This window comes from Primulina tabacum, chromosome 3 (assembly GCF_025594145.1).
Source record: "Primulina tabacum isolate GXHZ01 chromosome 3, ASM2559414v2, whole genome shotgun sequence".
NCBI lineage: Eukaryota > Viridiplantae > Streptophyta > Magnoliopsida > Lamiales > Gesneriaceae > Primulina > Primulina tabacum.
This window is the reverse complement of record NC_134552.1, coordinates 14409954-14435979: the sequence shown is the minus strand read 5'-3', so window position 1 is coordinate 14435979 and position 26026 is coordinate 14409954. Positions and strand designations below refer to the sequence as shown.

The following is a 26026-nucleotide window of genomic DNA, read 5'->3' as shown; positions in this document are numbered from 1 at the left end:
TAATATTATTAATTTATATCTATCAAACCATTAATTATTTATTTTACACCAATCAAATTCAAATAGTATAAATCATTAAATTGAGGTGTTGTTAATTGTTATCTTTAAAGTGTATTTATTAGTCAAGATTATTTATGGAAAATCAATTTCACATCTTATTTGTTCGAAAGCACAAAGTATATTTTTTTAAAATCAAATTAGTCATATCGATATAAATTTGGAAAATATATGAATAAAAAATATAATTTAGATATTTTGGTATAAAATAAAGAGTAGGTCTCTTGTGACGATCTCACGAATTTTTATCTGTGAGACGGTCAACTATATCGATGTTCACAATAAAAAAATAATAATTTTTCATTAATGATCCAACAAGATATCTGTCTCACAAAATAGGAGACCGTATCATACAAGTTTTTGCCTACAATAAAAATAATATAATAAAAAATTGATGATCGAATAAAGTTAAAACTTTACGAACCGAACTCAATGTTCCCCTTGGAAGAATCCTGCCAGATTAAGGCCTCGGAAGCTTGTAGTATTTAAACAGTGGCAGATTGTGGAGAACCTGGGTTCCTTTAATTGCCTAATATCCTGGACGATTTTTGGTGATCGTTTACTTTATACGGTAATAATTCGATGTTCTAAACGATGTTCTGTGTTTAGATTTATTGTTCGTCAAACTGGGTGTGGCGCAGTGATTTTTCCAGTGAATTGCGTGGAAATTTGGAGAAGATGGAATCTTGAAGGGACTGTTACATTCTACCAGATATTGGTTTAAAAAATTTGAGTGGGTTTTTGATAATAATCTCTGGTTTCTATTTTTTTATTTGGTTCGAAAGGAGAAATTAAAGAATAGATAGGTTGAAGAAAGATGTGCGGATACGTTATATCAGTAATCTGTTTTCTTCTTGGTTTTTTTTTTTTTGTTCTGCTTTTTTTTTAGTCCTTTGGGGAGGGGGTGTTTGAAAGAACTGGAAAAAATACATTCTGATAGCACCAGATGAAGAATTCATTCGGGAAAAAAATTACGAGCAATTCAATATCTGAAGTTACTGGCATTGCAAAATTAACTCGACAATTATTAATCCCTCTGGGCTGCTCAGAATTAATTGTCGTTTTTTGTTGTTTTTTACTGTGTTATTATGGAAATATACTGGAGTTGTCTAAAAAATTGATTTTTTTGGGCATTTTGAAGAAGTAGATGGCACCTCCAGATGAAGCGGATAAAACAGTGCCATGCAGTGTGTCAGACTATGAATTTGTTGTTGATAAGGATGCTCCCATTTCATTTGATAAGTTACCTCTCTATTGGAATGATGTTGAGACTCCCAGCAGAAACCAAAAGAATTTTTTTTTACGTGGGACGACTGATAGTCGAATTCGAAACATCTACAATAAGCAGGTTATAGCTTGGAGGTTTGATATTTCATTTGAGAAACCCACGATCTGTGTGTTTTCTAAACAAGGTTACTGGATCAAGCTTTTGAAACCTAGGAAGTCATATGCAAAGTACGTCAGGAAAATCTTGATCACTGTGCATACCCTGCACTTTATGAAATGGAATCCAAAAAAATCTTGGAGGGCGTTGTGGGATCATTTATCAAACATGCTCAGGTTTTTAACATGGAAATTGCTGCATGTTTGATGTATCTTTACCTTTCAACTCTTTTCTCACCTTTTCATTCGATTTTAGCATATCCGTGTGTCAGCCTTCTGTGGATGATCTGGTAGATCACTTCTCTTTAATTACAGAAACTGTGAAGAGGGATGAAACATTGGCAAAATGCGAGGTTTGTTCTCTGGTTAGACTCTATCATAGAAAGCAAATATTCAGTGATCCAATCTGTTGCAATATCACCAAGGCTTGTGTTATCATTTAAAGTTCCCATTTTTTTCAAGAATTTAAAAAAAGTTAATCGTGGCATGGATTTTTTTTTTTACGTGGCATGGAGTTGAGAGTAAGTTAGTGGTCATCTTGAAGGTTTTTGAGGTTAAAGTTACTCCCATAATCTACTCAATCTCGTGGACTTGATGTTAGAATTTTTCCATCTTATATATTTGTGTGTGTGTGTGTGTGTGTGTGTGTGTGTGTGGATAGATAGATAGATTCATGAGGCATGAAACTGGGAATTAAAATTGGCAATTCACTATCTTTTTGGTTCTGGAAGATTGCTGTAAAGATGTTCAGAATTGTTTGTTTGTTGATAAACTGACTTTCCATTTCTGGTCTAATCCTTTTCCATTGTAAATGTTTTAATCAAACAGCATTTAGTTGCATTTCTCAAGGAGAAGCCCAGGAAGATGAAACCTTCTATCAAGGTTGTGCTTTTGCTTATCATCTTGTCTCTATGCCAATCGCAACTTGATTTATAAAAATTATTGACTTCTAGAAATTCTTTGCTTTCCAGCGATCCCACATTCCTCCAAAGCGTGCTTGCGTTGTTAAAGATGAGGTTGGTAAAAACGATGACAATGAGTCGGGGGAAGATGATGTTTGTGCAATTTGTGATAATGGTGGAAGACTGCTCATGTATGTTGTATCTCCTTCGGTCTGACATCATTGTGCTACAGACATTGTTTTACACTTGTCTGTATCTAGTGATCTAAGTTATCTATACTGCCATAAATGGAGGAGAGCTAGAACTGCATAGTTTGTTCAGGTTTATGGGAAAGCGGAAAATATGCGATGGCCAATGGGATTAAATAAAAAAATAACATGGCAATACTCTATAGTCTATACTTCATAAAAAAAGGTGGCCAAACAGTTTTGGATTCTCTTTCTCCCCAACTGAAATTCAGAAACAAGTAGTATTACTTTCAGAAACCAAACTGAAAGAAAGACTTTCTGGGTGGGGCCTGTAATTTACAGGAAGAATACATCTTTCCCCTTTTTTGAAAAATCATTGAATGCTAATTGCAAGTAAATGATAGCATGTGAATGCTTTATTGCCGTGGAGCCCAAGATGAAATCCTGAGTGGGTGACTTCCTGGACATGTGCATGTATTGACGAATTTAATTTGTATTTTTTATCAATATTTTGTTTTCACAAGTAGTAACATTTTACTACTGTAGCCATGGTTTGCACTTTTAATATTACATGCACTCATTCTGTATGGGCTTTTCCAGTTATTTGATTTTATTGATTATTTAAATGTATACTATTATCTTAGTTTTTGAGATGATAAAGTGTACAAACCATCAGCAAAATGTTAATCCTTCTGCAAATGTAAAATTTTCTGCTAACCTTAGAGATTGAATTGGGTGGTTTTTGAGGAGATCGTGTGCATGCACCCATCAGCATATTGCCAACTGTTGTTTCTCTAGAAAGAGAGTTTTTTTATTAGAAATGTTTCTCGTTCAGCAAATTCTTTTCATCATTTTCTTCTTATAACATGAAATAAAGATGCAATCACTCCTAGATTGCATTTTAATTGTCTTTTATTCGTTAAATGTTGTTACTCGTGACCTTTGTACTATCACCATGTTTTACTTCTTTTTTTGTTTTAGAAATCTATTTGTTTTATCTTGTTTTTAATCTTTCTTGTTCTTCATTTTTTTTAAATCAGTTGTGAAGGGAAGTGCCTTAGGTCATTCCATCCAACTGTGGAAGATGGTGCTGATTCATCGTGTCCATCTCTAGGTTACTCTGAGGCAGACTATGAAGTACGATTTCTGCTTGTTTGTTTCCGACCTCCTTCACTCCTTCTCTAAGTTTTATTTACCTTAAATTTTTTTGGTGTGTCTTAAAGCTCTGTATTTTCTATTTAGGCGATTGAAAAAGTTGAATTTTATTGTAAAAATTGCGAGCTTAAGCAACATCAGTGCTTCGGCTGTGGGAATTTGGGATCTTCCGATGAATTATCTGGAGCTGAGGTTCGTGTTCCTTTTATACTGATAGAGCTTCAGGTTTTCACAAGATGCATCTTGTTATTTGTTATGGTTATGTGAAAATGGATATTTTTAGTATATGCACAGAGCAAATTATGAGTTTTGGACTCAGCCTGTAGTTGGACTTTGATGAAGCTTGATGAACACCTTCTGGTTAACTGTACCTGTCCAACACCGTTAACTCTATCTTACTTTAGTGACTTGTGTAGTTAGAAACTAACTTACTTCGCGGCTTTCTCACTTCTATTTCGTATCCCTTGGAAGTTACCACATGGATGTTTTATATCTGCCCGACTCCTTTTGGAAGTAAGTTTTGGACTCTTTATCGGAATCTTACAAATGATACAACCTTAGTTGTTAACATTGAATTTGGATGAATAGATTTGCATCTAAAGATAATATTTGAGTATGATTTGACAGGACTCCAGTGTCGGTGAATTAATAATCCATTATAATTATCTTCACAAAAGCTCAAAATGGCGAGTGAAGAAATGGAAAGTCATATAACTCAATAATATCAAAACAAGTGCAATCAGTTTATAATGACTTGCAATTTTCTGTCTTACTATCCCAACACACCCTAAGTTTGTTTTATACCTTAGATTATCACATCTGTTGCCATAGATTGGCATCAGTAAATAAGTTAGATGTTTTGCTGGACATTTACAGGTCTTTCGTTGTGTTAATGGAGCTTGCGGTCACTTTTACCATCCACATTGTGTTGCAAAACTTCTTCATCCCGGAGATGAGGCTGCTGCAGAAGAGCACAGGAAAAAGATAGCTGGGGGCAAACAGTTTGCATGCCCTCGACACATATGTTACAGGTGCAAGGAACTAGAAGTGAGTGCAGTTGGTGATTTGCGGTTTGCCATTTGTCGCCGTTGCCCTCGCTCATACCACCGAAAATGTTTGCCAAGGTGCTCCTATTTTCTTAGCAAATTCATTGATATTATTTTTTATCCTGTTATCATGGTTTGATTGCTCAAGTTTCTTGTGCATCAACTAGAAAAATTGTGTTTGAAAAGGATGTGGATTTGAGCAAAGGCATTGTTCAAAGGGCTTGGGAGGGGCTTATTCCTAACAATCGAATACTAATTTACTGCTTGTGAGTATCCTAAGCCTTAGCCCTTAGCTGAGTTAATGTGCTTTAATATAAAGATTTTTTATTCCGAAAATTGTGTCTTCCCATCAGAAAACATGATATAGACTTAAAAACATCCACACCGGTCAAAAACCACATAAAATTCCCAGTGTCTGAACCAGTGGAGTCTGCAAGGGGACAAAGTGTTGGTGATGAATTGGAGAATACTCGAAATGTTGAGCTTGGGCCCATTGTGAAGGTGGCAGACAATTCATTGAATCTCTATGCTGATAAAAAGAAAAGGTGATGTGCTTTTTCTTACCTGTGGTTACCTCTCTCCCTCTCTCACAAACCATCCCATTCCCATAGCTCCTTTAGTTTGGGATTCAAATACATAAGCACCCATGGGTTTTCAATTATTCCGCCTCACACTCGTGCACAATATCATAAAGTGTTCTTTTTCCCTCTTAATGCAGAATATTGACTGTGATGAAAAATGCTTCATCCTCAGTAACACTTGAAAAATTAATAGAAAAGCATAAAGCACAATCCTCACCATTTTCCGTGGACTTCACCTCGGGGAAGGTGGAGTGTTCTGTTGAGGTATGTGCTCAAGTTCTTTGGGTAGCCTCTGTTTTTTCCAATTTCATTTAAAGTTGAACACTCGTGTCTTGGCAGGCTGTACGTGCTGCGCTGCAAAAATTGGAGGGAGGAGGCAGTGTTCATGATGCCAAAACTTTTTGTGGTACTGATATTCTATTCCAAGTTATGAACTGGAAGGTAATTTGTTTTACGGTTTTAGGCTTTTAGCTTGTTGCTTTGATATTTCCTTTTCATGTTTTCTTTATGCTCTTGTTTGTATGATTGTATCTGGTGGATTTATGTCAAGTTAATGAATCAAACCACTCTTGTGCTCTCACTCCTGGGCCGCCCCAATTCCTATAGGACTTTCTGAAAATGGGTCATGTTTGATTGACATTATGAATCTCTGTGTTTGTAGAATTAGGATCTCATTCAAGGAAGTTGCAGTGTATTTGGATGATATGTAAAATAGGAGAAGCTATACTCAGGGAAACTCAGTAAGCTGTTTTTTTGCAATGGAAAGAGGGCAGGAACGTTTATTTCAGGAAAAGTTCCAGTTTCTGATGAATTAAAACTTGTATTAGCTTCTTTGATGAAGATTGGGGGAGGATGAGGTAGCTTGGGGTTTTTGTTGGGGCTACTCACTTTTGGATTTCACCAGAGCCTACTGATGAGAGTATTTTGCCAAGATGTGAAATACTTAATCAACCAAATTATGGAGAGAAAAATATTTGAGCCATGTCAATGTGCTAGTAACAAAGATATAAATTCATGGGAATTTGGTCTTATTACTGCTTCATTCTCGGAGAGCATGTGAATCCTAGGACGGGAAAATTTGGGTAAATTTTTTTTGGCTATTTTGTGGATGGGTGTTGTGTTCCTTTTCAGTCATACCTGAATTTGAAAGAAAAAAGTCTTGTGCTTTTGTGAAGGTTTATAAAGTTTAGCTTGTAGGTAAAGGTTGGTAAGATTGTGGCTACTAAATATCTGTGAGATTGTGTGCGAAGAGAATAAATATTTGCACATGAAACGGAAATGCTACTCTGACTCAAACCCTGTTGAGATGCAGTTTACTTAGGACAGAGAATATGGTTTCTTATGTTAATAACATTCTTACGAAATAGTTAATGGTATCTAGAATGCAAACGATTACCATGTTTCTAACGAAAAGCCCTCGCCTGCCACATTTCCAATTTACTATGACTGGAATCAATGATGCAATAGAAAGCAAGTTGCTGGCAACATAACATGCAGTTAAGAGATCTAACCAATAGATTCTATGATGGTTGCGAGGACAATTTTGTGGATCTAATATCGCTGACCTATTTGTTACCGGACTTAAATCATCCAACTGTTTGGTTGCTTGAGCTTTATAGCCAATAAATGCATGTTCTGTCATTTGGGCCCATACTTCCCAAAGATCAAAGAAGGCAGACAATTTTCGAAATCATGCTGTGACTTGGATGGCTAAATATCATTGATGCTAATTATCTCAGCCAAAAGTTTCTGGCACATGTTATAGAAGTGGCATGTCTAATTCTGGGAACACCGAATTATGTACTATAGGCCTCGTGTTTTACTGATTTAGCTACTTGCTTTCTGCAGAACAAGATGAAAATATATCTTGCTCCATTTCTAGATGGCATGAACTACACATCCTTTGGTCGCCATTTCACCAAAATGGAAAAATTGAAAGAAGTCAGTCCCATCTTCCTTAGCCTTTTTGAGAAGATAAATTTGCGGTGATAGGAATAGTTCTTATGGGCTAGCTATAATTCTTTTTTCTTTCAGATACTTCCCTTGCACTTCTTATAATTAAAACTCGATTGTATTCGTAGTAGCACTCAGCTTAGTACTTTTTTTTATAGGAAACAGAATTTATTATAATGTTAATTAAAGTGTACAATTAGCAGATAAGCAATCTGCACGATATAAAGGAAATAAAACCAAGATTACAACGTTATAATCACGACCATACATATTTCTAATCCCTAACTAAATCTGAGATACAAAGATGTTTATACTCTGACAATATTGTCGACCAACTCGCGACTCTGAGTTTTATTTTCTCCCAGACTTCATCCACTGACTCCGACTTTTTTTCAAAAATTCTTGTATTTCTTTCTAACCATATAGACCAAAATATACAATGAACTATCATATACCAGAACCTCTTAGGTTGGGTACTATAACTCACAGTTGAGCGTCATTATTTTTTCTCAATAATCTAAAGTTGAGCGTCATTATTTTTTCTCAGTAAAACTATAATTTCAACATGACAAAAGTTTGAGTATGCCTTTCAGGGCGATTTTTTTTTATTTATGATTTTTGGGGCTAGAAGACATTATTATGTATTAAACATTTTACCCTGTCTTATCCACCTGCAACCTGATCACCATGACGGATAGGTTAATGTTATGCTTTTGTTAGCTGATGTATTAATGTATTTTTTATTGCACAATATTTGTGATCATCCTATTTTGGTTTCTTTACTACATATTGACGGTCTGAGCTTATCCTGCAGATAGTTAATAAGCTTCATTGGTATGTTCAAGATGGTGACATGGTAAAAACCTAAATCATTCTTTATACCTTGTGCCATTAGGTGGATTTATTTTTGTTTCCTTGTTCTATTTCTTCCACTATCCTTTACTCATGTTATTTCTTTATTTGTTCTTTCTTGGGCGGCTTAGCATGCATTTGAACATTCTGTTGTTTTATCAGTTTATTTTCTATCAAATTTAAAATCCGGTTTTGTTCTATCTTTTTATTAGGATATAAAATACTAAAACGTTAATATTTTATTGAGTAAATTATTAACTATAATTTTTTAATCAACATTTTATTTACATACATTAAAAATAATATTAAATTTTTTTTCTACGAAGAACGTGAATTTTTCTAAATATAAAGATAAAAATAGATTTGTTTTTAAAAATATTAAATATAAAACTATTTTCATATATATACATAACTATATGTATATAACTACTTACATTAACTCATAGTATTATATTTTTTTTGTAATTTTGACAATAAAAAGATCATATAATATCAAAGACAAACATCTTTAAGTTGTTTAAAATAAGTATGTCCAAACATTTTAACTTATTTTTAAATAAAATAAGATCTTACAACTTATAAGCTTTTAAAACAGCTTATAAGATGTAAGAGTATATAAAGTATGTTAAATAAGTTTAGTCAAACACTTTCTTAGACGGAAATGTGATTATATACCACCAAATGTCTCAGACTCTCGATCGTTGTACGTCAGCTGAATTATTTTATTCATGTGATTAGGTTGTTGATTTTTGTTGCGGGTCAAACGACTTTAGCTGCTTTATGAAGAAGAAGCTGAATGAAGTGGGAAAGAGCTGCTCATTTAAAAACTATGACATTTTACAAGCTAAGGTCAATACCTCTATTCCATTTCTTTGGTATTTTAAATCACTGTAGAATAGAAGTTTAGTCATAGAAACAATTTCTGGATGTCTCTTTTTCTTTATCTGGTTAATAAGACCCAGAATATGCCTATTTGGCGTGTTTGGTCGCAAAACTTTTTGTCATAAATATTGTGCTTGCTTATCTTCAGTACCAAAACTTGCTATTACTAGTTGATTTTTTCTCTTGAACAACATTATTTCTTTCTAAGAAAACCACCTTGCCCCGAAGGCATTTTGATTAACTATAGTAGGACATCCATTATCTACAACACGTCAACAACACATATATATTTCGTCACTGTATATAATGCCAAATACTAAATATCATCCAGAGATCACTTTCTTCGCATGCTGCACAGTATAGCCCAATGAATTGATTTCATAATGCTTTTACTATTAGATTTCTTGCATAGTTCATTACTCGTAGTCTTAGGTATCTAGTCATGGAAATGAATTTTTTTTTGCAGGTTTTTAGTTCATAACACTTGTTTTATAAACGATATTAAAAACTACTTTCAGAATACAATTAAAAGATATTGAGATATGTTTCCGTTTATCTCCCTGGTTTTACAGAATGATTTCAACTTTGAAAGAAAGGATTGGATGGAAGTAAGACCGGATGTGATACTAGAAGGGTCACGGTTGGTAAGAACTGCTCTTTCTGCATCAACCAATTTCATGTCTCAATCGAATTATTTACTTCTGATTGATTCTGTTGTTTCAATAGATCATGGGGTTGCATCCGCCTTCTGGAACTGATGGAGACCTTGATGATGAATTTATTAAGAAAGCTCTCGAGTTTAAGCCCAAGCTTCTGATCCTTATTACTCCTCGGGGGACGCAGCGGTACGTTTTGAAATTTGCACTGTTTCTTCAAAAAATCAAATAAAGAACGAAGTACTAACCAAAAACCAATTTTGTTTCCTTTCCATCTTTTAGGTTAGGTAATAAGGACTTTCCGTACGATTTGATTTGGGAGGATGATAAAATGTTTATGGGCAATGTAAGTGCTTCTTTTCTTTGTTTTGAAGTTCCACTGCACCCCACTCTAGACTTCATCTCTGGCGATCCATGATGTGCTTTGCCTTTGTGTTTCAGTCATTTTATATACCTGGATCTGTCGATGTGAGTGGAGAACAACTTGAGGATTTGAATGTGAATGCACCGATACTTCATCTTTGGAGTAGTCCGGATTGGACCCAAAAACACAAAGCTATTGCTAAACAGCATGGGCACTTGTCTGAAACTCAAACGAATCCAGAGTCAAACGAAAAGCAAGACTTGGCGCATGTTGATGATTGTCTTGTGAACTTTGGTGAAGTTAATCTCGTAGATAATATACAACAAACCCTGGAACAAGAGACCATGTTGACTACAAAGGAAGATTGCATCAGCTACAGCAGCGGCAGTGGCTGGGGAGAAGAACCGAGCCTTGGCCTGCGAGAATGATCTACTGAGGGAGAATCCAAATATGTTTAGTGGAGTGAAAAGGAAAACACCACCAAGTAATATGGTCTCGGATGAGGATCGTTCAAATTCCTCTAGCAGTCATTCTATATCTGACCCTTCTTCACCAAATGGGAAAATCGCAAGGAGCAGTGATAGTATCCCGTCGAAAGCATCCTTAACAAATGGCTCTAAAGAACCAAATCCTCAAATTCGATTCCGTCCATTAGGCTTTGCTTCAGGCCCTTGTCTCCCCTTTCCTCCACAGAATTCTGCTGGCTGGCTAGAAGAATAGATTGCATTGGCCGTGTTTTTTTGTCAGGCTTTCAGTAGTTTCTGTGATTATGTAGACATTTAGAATAGATTTTCATCTTCTGAAATAACTAACATTTTAGCACATCCATTAACAAATAACGAGTATCGTAAACAAATTTTTTTTTTTTTTTTTTTACTTTTAGTATGATTTCACTTCAGCGAGATTCATACATGAAATCTTTTTAAAATTTTGAACTTAATCTCTCAGAGCGCTAAATCACCTGTTGACGCCAAATTTCTGGTTTCATCATAAAAAGAATTACAGAATATATCATTACTTCTCAAAAAATTTCATTAGATACACCATAAAAAAATCTCAGAAACTAATTTATGAACTTCTTTTTTTTATTTTGAGTTGGGGTGAGAGATTCAGGAATCCAAAATTTCTTATGGAATTTGGAATCTTAGCATCAGACATTTTTATAAGCCCTTTGCTGGTTTATAAACTATTGAGTGAAAGTTCATTGAAATATCATCAATGTAATTTTCTCATTCAAAAAACATTTTTTTAACAAGGTCAAATATTTTTATTAAGATATTGTCAATTATATTATAATTTGACCCTCAATTTTATGATTATATATACTGTATTATTAAGTATGAGACCTTTAGAGTAACTACCTTAGATGACACCAAAATATTTAATTCTATAATTACCCTTCTTATTCTACTAAACTCTCCAAGTCACTCCATATTTTACATAGAAAAAATTTAAACAAAACTTCCCTTATAAATCAAACAACTCTTCTAAATTGAAAATAATTTTGTATTAATTGCTTATTATTATGCGATCAAATTAAAAATAATAATAATAAATGCAACGCGTGAGCATCTTTAACTGGTGTAATTTAAGATTACACATTCAATAAAAAAATTATTGAACGCCACACTTTCTTAGACAAATAAAATATCTAAGTATACTATCAATTAATTTAAACTAACTTATATTTAATTTCATATCAATTTTGAATGGAAAATAAATGAGTGTATCATGCAATAGTAACATTCAATCATTATACATGTAATATCTTTTTTATTAATTAGGCACATTTTTTTTAAAATTAGTGAAATTGAAACCTAGATGACAAAATAACATAGTTAGTAGTGTTAAGTAATTTTTAACTTAAAAAATTATATGTGTGATATTTGAAAATTACAAAATAAAAAATATTATTTTTTACATAAAAAATAATATTTTATAAATTATTAAATAGAATATATATCTAAAAAATTGACCACTCGCACAAGAGTTTTTTTTTATACATTCATCTGTTTTGACACAACCGTTGCTACTAAACCGATCACATGCTCGGATATGTTTGGCAAATATTTATTGAACCTTTTTAATACTTAAATAAAAGTATCTATCAATATCTTATCAATATGGTTAATAAATTATTACTAAATAAATATCAACCCGAATTACCATTATTAAATAAATTCTTTCAATTACAAATTTAAATTGAAGAAATTATTCAAAGGAAAAAAGAAATTATACTTCCGTTTTTATACTGTCTCCTTCAAACATTATCACTATTATTTTTATATATTTTATTATTAAAAAATATTACTTAACTTTGTACTATTTATCTCATACCACGAACTAAACAGTACTATTTATATATTTTGTCTATTTTCCTATGGGAGAAATGAGTGACTCTAGCGTAACACCTACTACCGCTAATGTGCGACATGTTTCACGTTATATCAATATTTTTCGAAAAAAAAATTGAAATTGTAAATTAAAGATTATATTTATAAAATTAAATATAAAAAATAAAGTTATCAAATTTTGGGAGAAATCTATATCTATATATATATAAAAGCAGAGTTTTGCTTAAAATAACAAGTTTCCGCCAAAATGACAATGCTAAAAAAAGAAAGATATAGATATAATGAATCTCGAAATAAGTGTACTGCAATAAATGATAGCTTCAATTATTATTTGCATTGATTATATCAATTCTTTTAGTAATTCAAATTTGAATTTTATTATTTTTATATCAATTTAAATGTAACTTATTATTTTCATTACCAAGAAGCTACAATTTTTTTCATATATTTTATTTTTTTGATATAGATATATTATTTATATTTTCTTTATTTTATGGGGTTCACGTATGTATGAAATAATCAAGCGTCCGATCATGAAATAAGTGAAAATTATTCTCAAATAATGTCATATATATATAAACATAGTTTAGAGTTTTCGCCAACACTAATATGCTATTAAAGAAAAATAGTTGATAATTATTAATATATTGACCTATCATATTAAATATTTGAAACAATAAGAAAAAAATATGTAATGAAATGTGATTTTTTTTCAATTTATTTTTTAAAATTTAAATTTAAATTTGATGTTCTTTGAAAAGATAAACTATATTTAAGTATTTGCATTGATTATATCATTCTATTTAATTCCAATTATGTTTTTAAGTTGTGTGTTATTTTTATAGAGTTAATTTTTACTACTCTATATCATATTAAATAAAATATCAAATTTTAATATAATATTAAGTTTTTCAACTATTTTAAAAAATGCTATTAGTTTTTGGTATATTAACTGCCTGTGGAATATTATTATTATTATATATCTTAATAGAACTCTAATATACTGTAACTCAATGAAAATTTAATTTAAATATTTTTAACATTTTCAAAAATTAAATAAATTTATTCATCAAAATAAGTGACATAATAATTTAATTTTCAAAAAAATATTTAATTATTATTTAAAATTTTGATAAACGAATGATATATGATTTTTAAAATATTTTTTATTTTTTATTTATTATAACAGCTTCAAGTAAATAAAATAAATAAATCAATTTAATGACAGAATATTGTTATCATTATTTGAGTGTTATCTCAAATCACATAAATATTTTGATATGATAACTTTTTATAATAATATTTAAAATTTAAATATATTCATTATATTATATTAATTATTTTAATAATTATTCAAAAATTAATATTTACTAATTTTAATCGTTAATTATATAAAACAACACTGTGCATCGGGTGAAATGCTAGTGGGGTATAAGAGACAGTCCTCTATCGTTTTTAAGGTGGTAAATTACAGAATTCATTCTGGGAAAAGTAGTGAAGAAAATTAGTATCAACTCCAGTGATTTGAATCTCCAGAGAGATCAAATTATTTACAGATCAAACTTCATGCAGATCGTAGCCAAAATCCAAAGGACGTAGATCTCTAGCTGCACCACTACCAACTCAAAAATCAAAACAATGTCGATGAACTTTGATTCAGAGATTCACGGCTTCATCAAGGTATGGCTAACAGCAACCACGTCTCTGATTTTCTGCCACCAGATCCCCGCCAGAATCCCAGGCGGCGCCGCCCGCCTCCTCTCCATCCTACCCATCATCTACCTCTTCACCATTCTCCCCACCCACCTCTCCTCCATCCACCTCGCCGCACCCACCATTTTCTACCTTGTTTGGCTGGGTAACTTCAAGCTCCTCCTCTTCTCTTTTGATCAAGGCCCTTTATCTGCAAACCCACCTCTTTCTCTCCTCCATTTCATCTCCATAGCTCTCTTACCAATCAAAACGAAAACCTCAACCAAACAGAACCCATCTCCCACATCATACTCAAATCTCAAGAAATGGAAGAAAGCGGCAATCTTTGCCGTCAAAGGCTTACTTTTGGCTGCTGACGTTTGCATATACAAGTACAGGGACTTCTTCCATCAATACGCGATATTGGCTCTTTACAGTTTCCATCTTTACCTCAGCATGGAGATACTTCTCGCCATTACTGCGGCGCCAGTGCGAGCCATTCTTGGATTAGAACTCGAGCCGCAGTTCAACGAGCCTAACTTGGCCACATCGCTTCAAGATTTCTGGAGCCGGAGGTGGAATCTCATGGTCCCCGCTATTATGCGCCCCACCGTGTACCATCCCGTCCGCCGTATCTCTGCGGGTGTATTGGGCAACAGGTGGGCCCTACCGCCTGCGATGCTGGCGACCTTTACGGTGTCCGGTCTGATGCACGAGGCGATATACTATTACTTGTCACGTGCCAGTCCCACGTGGGAGGTGACATGGTTCTTCGTCTTGCAAGGGTTCTGTTTGGTTGTCGAGGTGGCAGCGAAGAAGGCCGCCCTGGCCGGCGAGTGGCGGTTGCACAGGATGGTTTCGGGGCCGCTTACGGTGGTGTTTGTGGTGGTGACTGGTGGTGGGTTGCTCTTCCCGCAGATGATTAGGAATGGGTTGGACCGAAGAGCCTATGATGAGTACTACATTTTGTTTGGTCTTATTGGGAACTGGGGACAGCCTATAATCTCTACGCTTAAATTTTAATTTGGTATTTACAATTTCCGTATAATAAAGTTAAATATATATTATATATATTTTGTGGTGAAAATAATTGAGTTCGAAATGGAAATAATGATATCCAAATTAAAGCATGAATATAACTATCATAGATCAACCAAAAGGAAAAATATATAAAAATAGTAAAAACATTTTATATTTTCCACCCCTAAAAACCAATAGGTGTTCTTTAAAACATATATCTAAACTTGGATAATTTAAATATGACATTAATATTTGATTTGACTGGATTTAGTTACGTTTCCATGTAAAATATTGAGTAAGTCCTTGTGACATAGTTTCATGAATCTTTATATATGAGACGGGTCAATCCTACCGATATTCGCAATAAAAAGTAATATTCTTAGCATAAAATATAAAACTTTTTCGTGGATGACCCAAATAAGATATATGTCTCACAAAATACGATACGTGAGACCGTCTCACATAAGTTTTTGTCAAAGAAGTTCAATGTTAAAGTTTGGTCATCGTACATGAGGATCACATAACTTTATTATTTTCTCCCAAACTAGTATTTAACTCGTGCGATGCACTGGATGATATTATTAAAAATTAGTGAAAAATGAATAGATATTTAAATTGAAAAAAATAATATAATTATAAAAAGTAAAAATAAAAACTATTTTTTCGCTTATTTAAAAAAAATTCTTAAATACAACGCATGTCGATTAATTTTTTTGGCTAATAATCACTATCATATATCAAAATTTTAGATTGTGTTAGCATAAGGCAATGACATGATGTTTATCATGTTTAATGTATTGATGTCGACCACCAACCTTAATACATATTTAATTTTTAAATTTTCGAGAAGTTATATATTATTATTTTTTAACATATGATAAAAAAATATTTTTAAATCACATTCAATAAAATTAATGAGAAATAATTTTTAAAAATTCAGTAATTTCGTTTAAATCCACATTCACAGACAATTTTGTGACATGACACGTGTTTGACACATTTGAATTATAACAAAAATTATTTCATCAATATCTTTATCTAAATGGATTGTGATTTTATTTACAAAATATCTTCATGATATACACAACCTATTATTCAGAAAGAAAAATGAAACATATGATCCTAAGTAAATTATGCATAAATCAGAAAAGTTATTTAATTCACATTTATTATGTATTTCAAAACAATGTCAATAAATTTTATAACGTGTCTTCTAATAAGATGCTTACTTTCTTTAGAATTGGTTTAATCATTTCCATTACGGGAAATTTTATACTATCATGTATCCGTGAATTTTGTAATACAGAAGAAAATTATCGCATTAGTAATACGTAATAATTAAAATTTTGTACAAATACATGAATAATATTTTTTACTCTCGATCATGAAAGACAGATTTTAAATTTAATGTCTCGTTGTTTCAATATATAGGTAGTTCATAACAACGAACAAATTTAAATTTAAACGAACATTACATCTTGGAAGGATTCAACTCATATATGGTGCTGAAAAGAAGAGTCATTTCAGAATTCAATTTTGGAGTAATAAATTTAGTAAGATAAATAGAGTAAAATTGACTTCTAATATAATATGCAATATTGCATTATTTATAATTTAAAATTCAAATAAGACATCTCAATGGACAAAAATTATACATTGTATGCTTTTGACAAAATTATATCATACATTAACTCTTTCAAATTATTGAAATCTCGAATTGGATGCATTGATTGTCGAACATTTATGACTATTGAGGGTAATATACATGTTTATTGAGAGTAATTTAATGTCCATTTGAAACACTTTTGAATATATCTCTTTTAATTTTTTTGTGCTCTCTTATTTGAATTTTTAAGAAGACAATTCAAGATATACAATATACATATAGTTTTGGAAGAAAACTACAACGCATTAATTCTTTCAAATTAAGGTAATTTCAAAATAATATATATGTGAGATAAAAAAATTTATGATTATTAAATGATAAATTAATATTCATTGGAAAACCTTGTTGCAGTGATAACTTTTATATTCAACCAATTTTATTTTTAAAAAATTTAAATAAACTAATAAAATATTGTATTTCTTAGCAAGTAATTTGGGCATGAAATTACTTAAAATAGAAAAATTTATTTTTGAATAATTTATGTCATGAGTGATACTGAATATTGTAATCATTTATATTTTAAATTTATTTTTACAGTTTTTAATTAAATTGATTGATATAATCAATGCAAAATTTTTAATATATTTTATGTTTTTAATATATTTTAGTTTTAATTTGAGTAAAAAAAATAAAAAACATATAATACATAAATTAAATTTGAATTAATATAAAAATTAACTGAATTCAAAATTGAATTAAATGAATTGATGTAATTAATGCAAACAATAATTGAAGTGATCATTTATTGCATTACACATGTGTCAATATTCATGTAAATCTTTCTTTTTTTAGAAATGACATTTTGGCGGGAAAATTACTATTTTTTGCAAAAACTCTGCTTTTATATGTATACAGATTACCGACCAACATCCATAATTACTAATTTCACTCATAATTAAACTCACTTTTTTTAGTCATCAACTGTTAACGTTGAACTAATTGTTGGAAGAATTTGATATACGATCTAAAACTTAAATGATATAATTTGTACACGCAAAATTTGAGAGAGAATTGAGAATAAGAGCAAATATTGAGATATAATTATGGATTATCCCAAAAATCTATTACCTTTTATGAGTCTAGAAAATCAAATTAGATTTTAAGAACAACAATTAACGAAAGTTAAAAACTTATGTGAGACGGTCTCACAGTTCGTATTTTGTGATACAGATCTCTTATTTGGATCATCCATGAAAAATTATTACTTTTTATGCTAAGAATATTATTTTTTTATTGTGAATATCGGTAGGGTTTACCGTCTCACAAAATACATACTCTTAACGAAAACATGTTATTATAGCCTTAAATCGCTCACATCTATCATAGAATTTTTTTTTAAAAAATAGTCTGTTAAAATGGTATGTTTATTATATTAAAATAATTTAAATGAATTTAAATGCATATACAAAGAAAATAAATATATAAAAGATACATATATATTTTTAAAATAAATTTGTAAAAGATGATAAAGACACACGTCAAAATTCACAATTTAAACGTCATTTTATACACACAAGAAAATAGATAAACAAAAAATAAATAAATGGATATAACAGTTTAAATTAATAAATAAGAAGTTGATATTTATTATCTATTTTTTGTTATTTACAATTTATTTATAAATAAATTTGATATTTTTTACATATGAAATAAAATATAGACAAAATAGAACATAAATATCAAGTCATAAATAAATAAAGAGAAATAGTGGTTGGCGTATTAAGTCTTTCGACCAGTTGTCAGGGTCGTGACGGTGACACTTGATTTCCAAAATTCATTTACTCCCACCGGAATTGTACCTTCTTCCTTCTTCTTTTACGGCTTGAAATGTACTGAACTACGTACAAACCAATTACTAATTTTTATACGAAAATAGAGTAATATATATTTGAGTAGGCAAACGATCTCACGAATTTTTATTTGACGGATCAACATTACCGATATTCACAATAAAAAAATACTATTAACATAAAAAATAATACTTTTTCATAGATGACTGTCTCACAAAATAAGACCCGTGAGATCGTCTCACCCAAATTTTTGCTTGTATCTTTGCGTGTGTTCGGGGAAAAGAAAAAAGAAAAAGAAAAAAGTCTGTCTTCGGATTATAGAAATTTAAATTAAACAACTTCAAACTCATGATTTTAATCTATGCTCTTTGCTTGGATGTTTGTTCTTTTGCTGGTATGCCCCGATTAATTTTCATCAATGAAAAAAATGCATAAACCAATTTGCAAAATGAGTGCACATTCCCAATGAAAAGGGTAACATCTTTTCCGATCTCTACCTTTGACACATCACTCAAAAGTCTCCATTCAACAAGTATCCTCTACTTTTCATTACTCTAGCAAGTGAACAACAAGGTATTGCACAACAGATACATGGATGAACAATTCTTTGAGTTTCGAACACTTTCCAAGTGCTAGGAACGTGTTTGGTGTCCCAGATTAATGGGATGTTGCGTCCTCGGCACTTATGGTGTGCTGGGTATGTGTTCGGTCCCAGAAACATCCTCTTTTGATATGGCGACATAGTTCACAGGGGCGATTGGCCTGGTGTCTCTCTTCCCATCTCTATTCACAGATCGCGACCCATTTTGGTTGGTGTTGAGAGAAAGCCTTCTGCCAGTTGCACCATTGACTCGGGGAGCAACAACTTTCTTCGTAGTAAGCTGTCGAGCTGGGCTTGGTGTTGAACCGAATACAGTTTCTTGTTCCGTGTTAGGTTGTTTGCCGAACTTTTTCTGATCCTGTATGAATGTGAATAAACACTGATAATTAAAACTGTTCAAAAAATGGCATGCGTAAGGATTATTGTACTGAAGATGGAAGACGGACTCACCCTCAACCTCTTCTTCTCCTCTTCTCTGTCATGTCTGAGCAACACATACTCATCTAGCATCGCAAGGAGAGGAACACCATCGTAAGTAAAGGTTATGCCGCGATCTTGTTCCCATGCACGAGTTTTAGCAACTAAGCTGTCAACAAGAGCTGGACAAGTACCAAAACAAGTCACTACTGAATAGTATTAAAGAACTTTTCTGGAAGTTATTTCAAAATGAATCAAGCAAAATATAACCGCTTTCTATAAAATGACATTCAGTTTACTTACAAATGAAGAGACATGAATGCTTAATATTCTGATAACATCGATAGGTCAAGTACCTCCCACTTTTTCCTGTTTGATCTAAATAGGTCTCATCTCTTGAATTAAGTGGCTTGTGGCGTATGTGCGCCACATTCCATGAGATGCTTATAGTTCTTAACAAATTTATTTTTTGCACAACTAAATTAAAAATTCTAAACAATCTGAAACCACAGAGCTGAAAACTTCCTGGGAAAGATCAAACATAGCGAAATAAAATATCATGCCAAACAATGGAATGAAGGCACTGGAGGTATATGCTCTACCCGTTGGGATAGGTTTTTATTGCTCCATGCCACATCGTAAAATGCTTTATCTGACTGGGGTACTTGTTTCTATTTCTTAGACATCAGGATTGATATTTTAAGTTCAATATTACTGAAATCTAAAATTTCGACAAGCTCCACACTCAGTAACCTGGTTTTATATTCTCGTTTTACTAGAAATAAATATAGATGGAAACCTCATGGAGAATCAATTTTAAAAATAAGGATCACGATGTTAAATGATGCACCAGTCACATATGCATATTCAGGCATATACCTGGAATTTTATTGACCACGATCCGTGCCTTTTCAGCCCTTTTCAGATTTAAGTGTGAACCTCTGCTGGAATTATATCTGTTTTCATCCTGTTTCACCAATATCAGTGGCACATTAGAACACTAGTCCCCTTGTAATCACAAGTAAACAAGAGGTAATATCTCCATCAGAATTTTGACAGCATGCAGAATTCAATTAATTAACAGAATTCAACTAGGTTGCGGTTGGATTGATGAATCTGATTTGGAAAAAAGGATTTGATTCGGGGAAGAATTTGAAGAATGAATTTCAAATCATGCCCAACATGTATTTGAAATCCACCACAATTACTATTGAAGTTGCTTAACTTAAATTCACTTTAATTATGTGCACCCATACAAGTCCAAGGGATTTGAAATCATGGACTTCCATTAATCGAATTGCAACCATGAAAATAGAAGCACTTCAAAGTCACAAAATAAATTAAAAAGAAAAACAAATTGAGATTGAAAATTTGCAAAAGAGGAGAAACAAGTTGCTCAGTAAATTTATAATCTGGAAAAATGAATTAGGAAAAGTTGTGATTGGAAATTTGCAAAATATGTAACGTGTGTGTGTTGTCTCAATGTTATGATCCTGAGAGACACCTTAGTGAAATATTGCCGCAAGCATCAGGAGTTCATGATGGAAAGACATAAATCTAGTTACCCGATAGTAATCTTCGAGCCAGCTTTCTTCTTCACAAGAAGACATCCATTTCTCAACCTTTTCCAGTATATCCTTTCTGCTCAGAGCTTCTTCTTTTGCTTTAACAATCTGATTATCCATCTCAGCCAATAACTCGACAGGTTCGATGTTACCTTCAATGAGTGCCAATATTTTTTCACGGGCAGCCTCAGCATCAATTTCTATATGAGCACCGGAAAAGATATCCTCAAGTTCGGCCTGCCTCTTGAAAGAGATTTCCTTCATTCTGCTAGCTTTCAGCTGATCAAGCCTCTCAACTTCCACTTCAGCCTTTAAAAGTACAAAAGCCACATCAACAAATTACAAAATAGTTTTTACAGATTATGTAGATTAATTTTTCACGGGATACTCGAGGTACCTGATCAATGAGGTCCAAAGCAAGAGCACCAGGAATAGTAACTTCATCCACTGATGCTGAAATATTGTAAGTAACATGATCAAATAGGCAACGTTCTTCTTGGTGTGTGTCCATCAAATTCCAAAGATCAACTAGTTGAGATGCTAATTCTTGAAGCTGTAATGATGGGCAAGTGAAAAGACAGGCAGAGTTAAATAACGTAGCATATAGAGCTCTTTGCTCTGGAACAAAACATCACAATAGAGCAACACCTTTTGAAGTAGAAGCATGCAACTCGGAGAGTAAAATGGATGCGAAAATTGAAAATATGATTTGACTTACCGATGTTTGCATTCTAGTGTGCATCATAATGTACTCTGTATGATGTTTTATTCATTTAATTTTACTTTATTTTAGTTATATTATCGACAAAACCTGGAAAAATTCCAAGTTCTTCAGGTCTCAGTAAGTGCAATCCTCAAATCAGTGCCATTCTTTGCGAAATTGAACGCAATTAGATATAATTAACAGTGTTGGAAAAGCCAGCATTTGTATGGATTTATCTCGCAGCAATCAGCTGGGAGCTCTTGTGATTACCTTCTTTAATCTCTGCTTCTTATCTTCCTTCAGTGCTAAGACAGTCTTGGCCAACCTAGATAATGTGTCATTGCTTATGCTCTTTGACTGTACACCTGTAGCATCGTTTAGGCTTGGGTGAACTTCAGTGACGGTGCTAAGGAAGTCCATCCCAAGGACAACACAGAGATCATGTATAGTGCTCACATATTCAAGAACCTTGTGTAACCTCTCGCTCTTCAAGATTAAACAAAAAGAAATCTTTTAATTGCTAAATCAGAAAAAATACTTAATAAATAATCTGCCAAAATTCATAACTTCACCTTTTCTTTCTGAAGATCTTGAAGCTGAGCTTGAAATCCATTTAGTTTCTTCACAGAAAGATCAGATTCTTCAACTGCTGGACTCTCCGCCTGGTCACAAGATCCATCAATTTCTGCACATATCTTTTGTATGTGAGAATGAACATCAGCAAACTCTTTTCTTCTCTCATCCTTCTGTTTTAATAGTTTTTCCAGTGCAGGGTGTATAGCTGCAAGTTGTTCTTTTATATTTCCTGATGTCTTCTCAGGCTGCAAAAAAAATAAATATAAAAAGCATTATCATAATAACTGATGTCTTTGAAGGAAATAAATTTAAAAACCATTATAATAATAACTGATAAGATGCCTGTACACAATACCTATATGCTGCTTGGATAAAGACTTCAAGCTGTTTTTGCATGATTATCACTTCTAGAATGCACGAAAATTGAACGGCAAATACTTACTATTCCAATGTAAGTTTCCTCTCCAAGTGCAAATAGGAGGTTAGTGAGTTCAACTCTTGCATTTGCCAATGAATGCAGAAGTTGTGCCCTGGATTTCACGGCTTGATCTACCTTTTTCTTGTATACATCCAAACACTCTTGATCTATCTGAAGGAGAATTTGGTCTCGTTCCTCATCGCCTTCACCAACTTCATCCCATATTTGCTACATTAAAAACACGTACTGTATCCGTAAGCATGGTGACAATTTCAGTGATGTAAGAAACTGCTGAAAACAGAGTACTAACACTGCATTATCAACAATTTGAAGATACATTACCTGCAACTGTTGTAGTAAAGATCCACAAGTAATTTGTCCATGCAGGTAATTTTCAGCTTCTACTGCTGCCATTATACTATGGCTAAAAGAAAACATCATAAAGAATTATACTACATCATCAGTCTCATTGTTTTGCATAAAAGATTCATCGCGCACAAACAAGAACAATACAGCCATAATAAAAAGAAATGCAATTTAAACTTCACGCCCATTATGAACAAAAATAATTCTCGCACTGAAATGAAATCCAGAGGAACTCTAGCTCCAACTCAACCCACAACTTAACATAAAACTCAAGAAACGTGATTTGATCTTTACTTCATCGAGATAAAGCTACAAATAGAAGGATATCAAATTAATGCTTTAAACACAATTCAATCCAACTTGGAACGACATTTCAGCAAAAAAAAAAAAAAAAACCCACTCACTATCAAGCAACAACACAAAAACCCCACGTTGACACAAAAAATACATAAATTCAGAAACACCGCAATCTACATTTCACCACAAAAAATAATAAGTCACAGGAAACTTCAAAACACACAGATCTCCATAATAAACCATTTCTGACGAAAAAAAAGAGATTTTCACAGCGAAGTAAATCGCACACTGAATAGCACACGGCATTACTCAACTTCTCCACTAAAACTCAAGAAAAAAACAACGACGAAGACCAATGCTTACCGGATTGTACTAAAAGGGTCGGCTCTATGCGGATTTCGAGTGAGATCTGAGTATGCTTGCTTTATTTTTGTCCCAGTGAAAGGAATGAGTTGAAGACTGGCACCAGATGACCGAGGTCACAAGATATAAAGGGAAGATGTCCTCCTATCATCCAGCTATATTATTATTATTATTTTAATCAAAATTATTATTATTATTTTTCAATCAAAATTATTATTAGCTATTATTTTTGCAAATTGCAACATTATATACATACATATATATTTCCAAATTATTATCATTAATTATTAAGACTTACAAATATTAATGATTTTTGTATAACGATGAGATATGTAACATTTTTTTTAACGAGTATGTTAATAAATATTCGAGCAGTAGTCTATAACTTACACTAACTAATTAAATCGTACTGAATAACTTTGTACGGCACTTTCATTCGTAAAAATATTGATAAGAATATCAAACAATAAACTTTAATCACTCACTTACTCCAAGTGTCGGATGCTCCTTGATTTTATTTTGACATTTGAAGAATTTTACCTCGAGTAGGTCTCTTGTGATACAATCTCACGAATCTTTATCTGTGAGACGGGTCAACCCTACTGATATTCACAATAAAAAGTAATATTTTTTATCATAAAAAGTAATATTTTTTATCATAAAAAGTAATATTTTTTCATAGATGACTCAAATAAAATATCGATAAATATTCGGATAGAATGTAATCTTTATATGTGTCGGATGCTCCTTGATTTTATCTTTGACATTTGAAGAATTTTAACCATTTTTTCCTCAAATAGAATTGACAGTTGGCGAACGAGTTTGCTTTGTCACTCGAGTTTTAGAAGGTCGGAGTTCTCCGTAGTGTCACTTTGATAATTAAATAAATTATATATTTTATAGTTATAATATAGGAAGATCCAATGAAATGCAAATAATTCAAATTCTAAGAACCGTGAATCGTCATTCAATTGTGTGGCTTCAATATATAATAAAAGTCATATACCATTACATGAAGAAACAAGATCCACAAACCTGGAAACAGAGCTGATAGTTAATGAGGGACTATCGCTCTTTAGAAATGAGCCTGATCGTTTTATTGTGCCAAGGTGAGATTTTGGAAGTCTTAGTCTGCTGTTTGGAGCATAGATCAAGAGCAAAGCTGTTGACGAATAGAAAACATTAAAGTGAAGTACAATTGTCGTACCCACGAATACTAGAAAGAATCAGAGAATGCCATGAATAATTAAGCATGCCACAAAACTTATAAGAGTGTAAGCTATCTTCTTCTCTCTTCCTAAAGGAACTGTCATCCTCTCAACGGACATCCCGGCAACCAACACATTGATTAAATGGATTCACAAACCATTTGATGCCTTGAAAGAAAGAAAAAGTAAACACAAGGGAACTTAAGGTAAATGCATTGATTTAGATTTCAGATCCACTATAGACAAACGAGAAACCAATGGCAAGACGTCAATAGCCTATCATTTACAAAAATGTCACTATATCGATCAATTTAATCTCTGGAAACACCTAACACATACACATGTAGTTCACTAGATCTAATGAACAAATATAAGGTTGTCACAGCATATTGATGAATAATAATTGATAAGATAAAAAAAAACAGTCGATTAAAGTGATACAAAAACCAAGTGAACATAGATGCACCAATTCTGTTGGAACCTCTTTTGTTATACTTTGCTAAAATAGGCACAAACACAATGTAAAAGGCGTTGCAATTCTAATAAAAGATGTGACCAGAACATAAGTGTAATGCATAAAAAGAAAGGAAAAGTATGCAACTCTTCGCCGTCAATCCCTGCGCTTGAAACTGGATTGAGATAGTCTCAAGGAAAGCATAAGGTTCCAGACAACAAGATGAATAATGCAGATTGATGATTTGAACAATGATAATGAGCTTGCAAGGTTGTATAACCTAAATTTCAACTCACCATCGCAAAGTCAGAGCATATGACATATACATCTAGATGATTACGCAAACTCTAGAACCCCGATTACATCCAACATGAAACCAGATTAGACATATGAGTGTGTGCGCATAGACTGGAGTTTTACCTCACAAATAGGCAACTAGTCTTGTTACACCAATATATAAAAAAACGCCACAAGGCCCGCACGAGAACAGATCAAAATCGATTCTTCACGTAGCCAT

General features: G+C 32.5%; 3 protein-coding genes across 6 annotated transcripts; 2 read left to right on the top strand and 1 right to left on the bottom strand.

Annotated features, from left to right (window-relative positions):
* The first annotated feature begins 463 nt into the window (after positions 1–463).
* On the top strand, positions 464–10899 carry LOC142540657 (protein ENHANCED DOWNY MILDEW 2-like). 4 transcript variants are annotated; one of them, XM_075646966.1, is made up of 19 exons: positions 464–628; positions 1205–1617; positions 1697–1793; positions 2269–2322; positions 2412–2533; positions 3571–3667; positions 3773–3877; positions 4562–4809; positions 4899–4997; positions 5085–5276; positions 5450–5576; positions 5652–5753; positions 7161–7253; positions 8080–8121; positions 8856–8966; positions 9572–9643; positions 9726–9844; positions 9938–10001; positions 10097–10899. In XM_075646966.1, the coding sequence occupies exons 2-19, from the start codon at positions 1205–1207 to the stop codon at positions 10445–10447; spliced, it is 2508 nt and encodes an 835-aa protein (XP_075503081.1). In that variant the 5' UTR covers positions 464–628; the 3' UTR covers positions 10448–10899. The 4 variants fall into 4 exon arrangements, with proteins under 4 accessions (XP_075503081.1, XP_075503080.1, XP_075503078.1 ...); XM_075646965.1 differs by having other exon boundaries at positions 1202–1617; XM_075646963.1 differs by having other exon boundaries at positions 1199–1617.
* A 2917-nt stretch (positions 10900–13816) lies between these two features.
* Positions 13817–15161, top strand: LOC142539004 (long-chain-alcohol O-fatty-acyltransferase-like). The gene has a single exon (XM_075644302.1). The coding sequence runs from the start codon at positions 14012–14014 to the stop codon at positions 15086–15088; it is 1077 nt and encodes a 358-aa protein (XP_075500417.1). The 5' UTR covers positions 13817–14011; the 3' UTR covers positions 15089–15161.
* A 3850-nt stretch (positions 15162–19011) lies between these two features.
* Positions 19012–23983, bottom strand: LOC142540656 (65-kDa microtubule-associated protein 1-like). The gene is made up of 10 exons (XM_075646962.1): positions 23848–23983; positions 23164–23245; positions 22846–23049; positions 22400–22648; positions 22098–22313; positions 21522–21677; positions 21125–21433; positions 20439–20526; positions 19593–19741; positions 19012–19500 (listed from the first exon to the last, which is right to left on the bottom strand). The coding sequence occupies exons 2-10, from the start codon at positions 23233–23235 to the stop codon at positions 19225–19227; spliced, it is 1719 nt and encodes a 572-aa protein (XP_075503077.1). The 5' UTR covers positions 23236–23245; positions 23848–23983; the 3' UTR covers positions 19012–19224.
* Positions 23984–26026: the final 2043 nt, after the last annotated feature.